Here is an 8,261-nt window from a genome sequence, read left to right as displayed (position 1 = left end):
GTGCACACAGTGCCAAGAAACTCTACATAACATGGCCGCCAATAAGATGTCATCTACGAATAAATTATGTGAGAAAGAGAAGTTTTTGCAGATTACCATCGGCTTATAAACCATGAGCTTATAAACCTTATCACTGATTTCCCTCCTAATATGAAGACTGAGTGAATCCATAACTAAAATAAAAATTAGTGGGGACAATGAACATCCCTGCCGCAAACCCCTGGATGTAGGGATACCATTCACCAAAACAACATATTTGACATCAATAACACAAGCCATGATCCAAGTCAAACAGTTAATATTAATGCCTATTTTGATGAGAAGGCATCTAAGGAAGCCCCAGTCTATGCAATTGTAAGCTTTCTTAAAATCAATTTTTAAAAAGGCAGCCTCCATTTTCCGCATGTGCATAGAGTGCAGACCATATCAAAATTTACTAAAAAACCAAAATCCTAAAACTTAATAACTGTAATCAAAATTTCTTAAAATTCTAAGAACCAAAATTTCAATTATTTTCCAATAAAAATTACAGCCTCATTAAACTACGCCCATGATAATCACGGTTTCTCAACGTGAATAATGTTCGCTCTGAAGTTCGGAATTGAAAGATATTACACTATTAGTAAAGTATACAGTACTCGTAAAGTACTACATTGAAAGATATTACACTATTAGTAAAGTATACAGTACTCGTAAAGTACTATGATGTAAATGCTTGATTGCTCCATGTTATCAGAACGGAGATACATGCATTATACCAACCAAATGCATATGAACTACAATTAGAATTTGAGGGGGCTATTAATATGGAATGTCATTCTTTGTTGTGATGGACCCCGAGAATATTGCAACTGGCTAGATCAAACAGTGCCAAGCAGATATGTCGCTATCATTTCCGTGTTCATGTTTCATCTTAATCATACCGACCGAAAACGAAAACCAATAATGTTGAGGCTGCACAATGAGAGAAATTGGCTATAAAAATACTTGTTTGCTGCTATATCCAGTATCTCATTTTTGTACTGTGATGAGCTTATTCGTTGCAGGAATGACTATAAGTCCTAATCGTGGATGGATTTTCATCGGAATAGTGTTTGTTGCTTTGTTTGGGTTTCTTAGAGGAAATTGTGTGCAAGCTCGTCTAGCCACATTTTCCGAGGCCTTCCGGGTAACATGGGGTGCTGACCACCTTCGGCAAACGGAGGGAGGCAAGGCCATTCAACTGAAATTGGACCAGTCGTCGGTTACCATGTAATCTGCTCCTTTGGTTGTTTAATATATTCCATCGTTAATAATGTATTGGAGTTGTTTTTAATGTGATTTTTTAGTTTTTTAGGTGTCATTTTGATTTCTATTATTTAAACTAGTTTTTTTACTATATACATGAATTTTTCACTCTGAAAAAACTATAGCGCACTTTCACTGTAGAGGGGTTACCCATCAGACTCAATAAATTTATGTAATTAGCCAAAAAAAAACCATTGGAAAACTTCCAAAAAGTGACACTAGAGACGGACTTTTTTTCCTTGTCTGATTTGTGGACTTGGACCTTACTGATTGCTAAGTTTATGGGATAAGCACTAAAAACAAGAAGTAAAAGATCTTTTTTCCTTGTCTAATTTATGGACATGGACCTTAGTGGGATAGGCACTAAAGACAAGAAGTAAAAGATTTTTTTTTCCTTGTCTAATTTATGGACTTGGACCTTAGTAATCCCTAAGTTTATGGGATAGATCAACCATAAACTTAACTCTAAAGTGTTTAGAGAAACTACTAAGCCTAATACCAAGAGTGTCTAGAGAAACCAGTAAGTCTAATACCAAAAGTGACTCAGGAATGATCTCTTCATAGCAAAGATATTTTATTCTTAGTGTTTACAGAAACCATAAAGCCTAATACCAAGAGTACCAAGAGTGTCTAGAGAAACCAGTAAGTCTAATACCAAAAGTGACTCAGGAATGATCTCTTCATAGCAAAGATATTTTATTCTTAGTGTTTACAGAAACCATAAAGCCTAATACCAAGAGTCTGTTGAGAATAACTTTCCCATAACAAAAATTCTTTGCTCTCTCAATAATAAAGATTTGATCTCTCAATAATAAAGATGATTTGTTAACTATAAAAATCTCAATAATAAAGATTTGATCTCTCAATAATAAAGATGATTTGTTAACTATAAAAATTTCAGCAATTAAACTAATCTTCATGGGTGATTATATTTTTTTGAATAACTTAATTTTCTGATTATACTCTTAGGAGCGGAGCAAACTTTATAAGATAGCAAATTTTAAAGGGTTTTGAAATTTTAGTTGAGAAATTAAGTAAAATAAAATATATTTTATTTTATGAAATATAAAAAGCTTTGAAATTTTAGTTGATAAGTTTATTAAAACTATTTTTTATAAAAAAATTATCAAATACATAGAGATATCTTTTTATATCATATTAATTAAATTTCAATTTTTTTCACACCCTTTTAAATTTCCATTATTTTTTTATTGATGATATCTTTTTATACCATATTAATTAATTTCAATCTTTTTTCATACTCTTTTAAATTTCCATTATTTTTTATTGATGGTAACAAAAATTTACAAGTTTTGTTGTGGGGATAGTTAACATTATTATATGTATTTGTTTTTATATTAATTAAATTTCAATTTTTTTTTCACAACCTTTTAAATTTCCATTATTTTTTATTGATGGTAACAAAAATTTACAAGTTTTGTTGTGGGGATAGTTAACATTATTATATATATTTTTTTATATTAATTAAATTTCAATTTTTTTTTCACAACCTTTTAAATTTCCATTATTTTTTATTGATGGTAACAAAAATTTACAAGTTTGGTTGTGGGGATAGTTAACATTAGTCTTTGTCTTTGTCTTCCACATGAATGTGATCCCAAAGATTTCTTGAGAGCACAAATTTCAAAATTTTAAAACCTTTTAAATTTACATTATTTTTTATTGATGGTAACAAAAATTTACAAGTTTGTTGTAGGGATAGTTAACATTATTATATTTATTTGTTTTTATAGCTTATAGTTTAACTTATGAGTGTTGATAAATTAGTCTTTGTCTTTGTCTCGCACATAAATGTGATCCCAAATTTTTTTTCAGAAAACAAATTTTAAATTTAAATCTTCCACATGAATGTGATCCCAAATATTTCTTGAGAATACAAATTTCAAAATAAAAAAAAAAAAAATAAAAAATAAAAATAAAAACAAATTTTAAATTTAAATCTTCCACATGAATGTGATCCCAAATATTTCTTGAGAATACAAATTTCAAAATTAAAAAAAAAAATAAAAAAAAAAAATAAAAAAAATAATAGACTAGGTGTATTTTAGTAATTAAATCATTTTAAAAACCCAGAAACAAAAAGGTGAAATTATTATGTACAGATTTCCAACCTCTCAGCGATCAGTAGTGATTAAAATAAGCATGTTATTTATTTATTTATCTTTTATAAGTTTGTATTCTAATATTTCATCGAGACTTCTAAATTTGTTGCTGAGCAGGTTACTGTAGATATAATATGCCTGCATTTGAATGTATGTAGGATCTGGATTCTCTTCCATGGATAAGTATCTTTTCGGACAAGTGAGGATGAAAATAAAGCTCGTTCCTGGTGATTCTGCAGGAACAGTTACTGCTTTCTATGTAAGATCTTACTGTTTATATAAGCTAATAATAAGTGAAAAGAAACCCTTTAATTCATCGATCCTTAATAAATTACGTGCTTGCAGATGAACTCCGACACTGATAGAGTCCGAGATGAATTGGACTTCGAGTTCTTGGGGAACAGATCTGGACAGCCATATACAGTTCAAAACAATATATACACTCATGGCAAGGGTAACCGAGAGCAGAGAATAAACCTCTGGTTCGATCCTTCTTTAGCGTTTCACTCCTACTCTATTTTATGGAATAACTATCATGTCGTGTAACTCTAAATTCAGAAAGTGTTTCAGATTGATTGGTTTATTAGAAATTCTGCAACTCAGCATGGAGCTCATGGTAATGCCTAATATATACTGCAGATTCTTTGTGGACGACACCCCTATTAGGGTATTCAAGAACAACGAAGCGCAAGGGATCCTTTGCCCTAAGTCTCAGCCATTGGGAATGTATTCAACTCTGTGGGAAGCCGATGATTGAGCTACAAGAGGAGGGTTGGAGAAGATCGACTGGAGCAAAGCGCCCTTCTCTGCATATTATAGCGATTTCGACATTGAAGGATGCGCAGTGCCTCGTAACAATTTGTGTGCTTCGAACCCTAACAACTGGTGGGAAGGTCTGGCTTACAGACAGCTCAGTCCTTCAGAAACAGAGAAATACGAGTGGGTTTGAAGGAATCACGTGATCTATGATTATTGCTCCGACAGGTCCAGGTACCCTGCCACACCTCCACAATGCGCTCCCGGTGTTTGAGTTCGCTCTCAAATAGTGCCCCATTACTATGCAAGACCATGAAAGAAAATTATCCATGGTATGGCGTAAGTATGGTATTGTGAATATTGAACTTAATAATTCGGTGGATTGAACTGGTTGCACTACGTCAGAAGCAGTGAGGAAAGAATTCATATTGCTAATACTATGTAAAAGCTTTAGGATAATTACGCATGATAATAGCCTGTAAGATAACTACGTGCTTACTGCTCACATGTCTGTCACAAGCACTTGTTTATATGGGAGTGTATGCATCACTTTCTAATAAGCAATGTTCAAGTTTTGTGTCATTAATTGAAGAGCCCCGACTCATATTGTGTCCGTTAATTTTTTATTAATTGAAGAGCTTTAACTTGGGTTAATTTTTGTGTTTTTCCTCTGTGTGTTTCGAACAAATTAGTACTAGAGCCAAGGAAAGAATACAAGATTTTGGTGTCTGCCAGTACGAAAAAGACAAAGTGAAAAAAGCCGGCAATTTTCAAAAAAAAATGTCGCATTCTTAAAGAGTAAAGAATGCAACAGTTAATTGCGAAATTCGCACTTTGTTAGTGCAAGTCGAATTTGAGTTATGTGGGAAGTTTGATTGTGTCAGTTGGCCGTTAGGTATTAAAAAAGGGAGTTGTTTTAAGTTATGTGGGAAGTTTAATTGTGTCAGGTGGCCGTTAGGTATTAAAAAAGGGAGTTGTTTTAAGTTATGTGGGAAGTTTAATTGTGTCAGGTGACCGTTAGGTATTAAAAAGGGAGTTGTTTTAGTGTAATTTTTTGGACTTTTTAGCAGCTAAAAAAATTGAGGTCAAATTTTAATTTGTGTTATTTAAATTGATTTTTCACTGTATATGGGTTTAGCAACCTGAAAAATCCTAAAGCAATTTGATTGTGCAGGGATTACCCATCAAACTTGTGATTTCAATAAATTCTTGTCGTATTTTAGAAAAAATAGACTAGAAAAACCCACCAGAAAAACTTCTAAAAATCACACTAAAAACAACTGTGAAAAAAAAAATCGAAATCCATATGCAAATAAAAGAAGTTTTTAAAGCTTTAAAAGTCACGTAATTTTTTTTTTGTTTTATATGAAAGTTTGTAAGTGATCATCCTTTTTATAATATGCAAAAGGAATAAAAGGGTTTCAAAAGTGTTTTTTTTTTAAGTTTTTTTTAAATAAGGATTTGGATATAATTTTAAAGGATTTTGAGAAGTTATTTATGAGGTTTATTTAAAGTGCCAATTATAAAATGAAGTTTGGGTATTTATAAAGTGAAGTTTAGCGAAAGAAGGGTTTTATTAAAAATAAATTTTAGGGTTTCGTAAAGTTTGTTAGTTTGTAAAATTATTTTGATATGCTTTATGGGGGCGATATAGAAGATAACCTCATGCAATCAGGAAAGAAGCTATAAGATAGAGGAAAGACAATAGTCATGGGTCATAAAGTGTGATTGAAGAAGATTAAGAAAAGCATTCAGAAAGAAGAGGTAGAGATTGTTGCCATGTTTAGAGAGGTCCAAGCCACAACTGAGAAACTGAAAAGTTTTGCAGAAGACAAAGAAGAAATCGAGAGTCATTGGTGTAGCTTTGATCTGCTACCACCACCTATGATTACTTGTATTTTGATCATTGGGTTATCAAGATGCAAACTTTTCTTTGAGATAAATAGTTAATTGAGTATTAGTCTAATAACCCATATATTGAAGTATGCGGTGCTTTAGCATTAGGTTTTATAAATAAGACATTGGATGAGAAGTTTTTTTGCATGTTAGAAAAAGCTAAAACTTCCAAGGAAGCATGGAAGATCTTGAAAGAAAAATTTGGTGCAATGGGGAGTGCCATGCAACTACAAGATATGTCACAATTTGTTGAGTGAGTCGTAGATCTAAGAGTATATGAACAAGACTCTGAGAGGACAACAAAGCTTGGACAATCCCACTCCAAATTGGATGATGGTCATGAAGACTATAAAATTGAAACCCATTATGCATGCATGCATATGGATGAACAGAATTCAACAAAGATTGCAGAGAGAGAAGTTGAAGCCTCTGTGTGTGAAACAGAGAAAGTGCATAAAAATGCTTAAGGACTCCACTGTAACGTGGATGATGTAGATGATGGTGAATCCCACTGTGAATCTGTAGTTGATGAATTATTGTTAATGAGCACATGCATGCTTAGATAATGCACCATAGGGTGAATGAAGATTATGTTAATGATATGAGTGGCTTCTCTTTTGAAACAGGGGTTGATTGTGGCAATATAGTAAGTGCCATGTTTGATGAAGCATTGAAGGTTGAAGTTGCCCCTATAGCACCAAGTTATGAAACAGTTGGAATTGCTTATGAAGTAGTGTGTGAAAAAGCAGCGCTGATTTTTTGCATACATAAAGTTATCAATAGAACAAAAAGTGGTCTGGTGGATTCAACATTTGGAATTGTTGATGTTAAATTTGATGAAGATAATTTAACTGGTGATGAGTTCTTTCACATGATGCAACAGAAAGAATGCATTGATATGTTGTTATTTGGTGAGAGAAGCACACTTGTATCTGGAAACCAAGTGGAAGAAAACATGTTTGCAGAAACAAATGTTTGTAAAGAAACAGAGAAGGTAGAGAAGGAAAGGAATAGAAGGAAGTTCTAAATGAAAATCATAAAGAAGATATTTCTAACATTGATCTTGAATGTGCAGATTACAGGAAAAAAGCAGTGATACCTCATGATGAAATTCAAGAGAAAGAGATGGATGTTTCTGAAGACAAAGATGAAAGAATTGAAACATTTTTTCAGTAATGAAGTCAAGAAGAGATAAGATTATGCTATCAAGAAATATGGCAGAAACAAAATCAGGAATATGAAGCACAAAAAGCAGAACAAAGGAGACAGTTTGAAGACGAAAAGTTACGGCAGTAGTCCACGAGTGAAAGAATCCTTGAAGAGGAAGTTGTAGATGACCAATTTAGATCAAATTCAAGAAAAGCCAAAGAAAAATTGCAACAACAACAATGAAAGAAATATGGAGGCTACAACAAGAACGCACAACAGAGAATGAAGCAATTTCGAGGATATATAATTTGGAAGAAACAAAAAAGATAATGCAAAATTGTAAAAAATTTCAATCATTGTAAGCCTAGTGAGACATAGACCAGCAGGCATATTTGAGTGATGATTGAGTCAATTTCTATTGTAAGCCTAGCAGGCATAGTTGACACAAGTTGAGTCATGTTTGAGTTATGTTGAGTCATATGGTCATAATTAAGGGGGAGTGTTGGAAATTGTAATTACTCCTGCATGCAAGAGTTGGCTAAATTTGGAGAGTCAGTTAACTGAGTCAAGTCGAGTGAGTTCGAGTTAAGTCATATTTTGGGAAAAGTCAAATTTAGAGTGTGTGTGCATGTGAACTTATTTTGGGCGAGTCACTAGACGAAATTTTTTAAATACCCCTCATCAAGTTCATTGTAATGATCAAGTTTTGTGTGGTCAATTGAAGAGTCGCAACTCATATTGTTTGTGTGTGTCATTTTTTGTGCTTCTTCTCTCTGTCTCTCCAACACATGGCATCAACATTGGTTCATGTGCCTATCACTCATTTGGCAATCGCCCTGTACAATTAATTGGTTTGGCACTCTTTTAATAGCCTATTATGTTAGCCTAAGTCATTATGGATTCAGTAGTGACTATTGATTACCTATTGACACTAGATGTGCACGTGGAATCAATTTGAGAGTAGTCATTAGGAAGCAATTTTATGTCACAACAGTTCATTTTTTCACCAAATGTTCATTTCCAACCTTCTCGTCGTTTGTCTTCATTTTC

The 8,261-nt window shown here is 32.8% G+C and overlaps 1 protein-coding gene across 1 annotated transcript; it reads left to right on the top strand.

Annotated features, from left to right (window-relative positions):
* Nucleotides 1-1,048: 1,048 nt before the first annotated feature.
* On the top strand, nucleotides 1,049-4,372 carry LOC149241814 (xyloglucan endotransglucosylase protein 6-like). Its single transcript, XM_089370663.1, has 4 exons — nucleotides 1,049-1,208; nucleotides 3,569-3,669; nucleotides 3,756-3,864; nucleotides 4,050-4,372. The coding sequence occupies exons 1-4, from the start codon at nucleotides 1,049-1,051 to the stop codon at nucleotides 4,370-4,372; spliced, it is 693 nt and encodes a 230-aa protein (XP_089226789.1).
* Nucleotides 4,373-8,261: the final 3,889 nt, after the last annotated feature.

This window comes from Pinus tabuliformis, chromosome 8, assembly GCF_031772625.1.
Source record: "Pinus tabuliformis cultivar Carrire ecotype Pingquan chromosome 8, CPIR1, whole genome shotgun sequence".
Lineage (NCBI taxonomy): Eukaryota > Viridiplantae > Streptophyta > Pinopsida > Pinales > Pinaceae > Pinus > Pinus tabuliformis.
Note: the sequence above shows the minus strand (reverse complement) of the source record. Positions and strands in the feature narration are given on the sequence as shown.

Bases quoted from the DNA above. Each gene is read 5' to 3' on its own strand.
- LOC149241814 (XM_089370663.1), top strand. From the start codon at position 1,049: ATGACTATAAGTCCTAATCGTGGATGGATTTTCATCGGAATAGTGTTT. The intron at 3,670-3,755 runs GTAAGATCTTAC...ACGTGCTTGCAG, and splicing joins GAACAGTTACTGCTTTCTAT to ATGAACTCCGACACTGATAG. The intron at 3,865-4,049 runs GTAACCGAGAGC...TATATACTGCAG, and splicing joins TATATACACTCATGGCAAGG to ATTCTTTGTGGACGACACCC.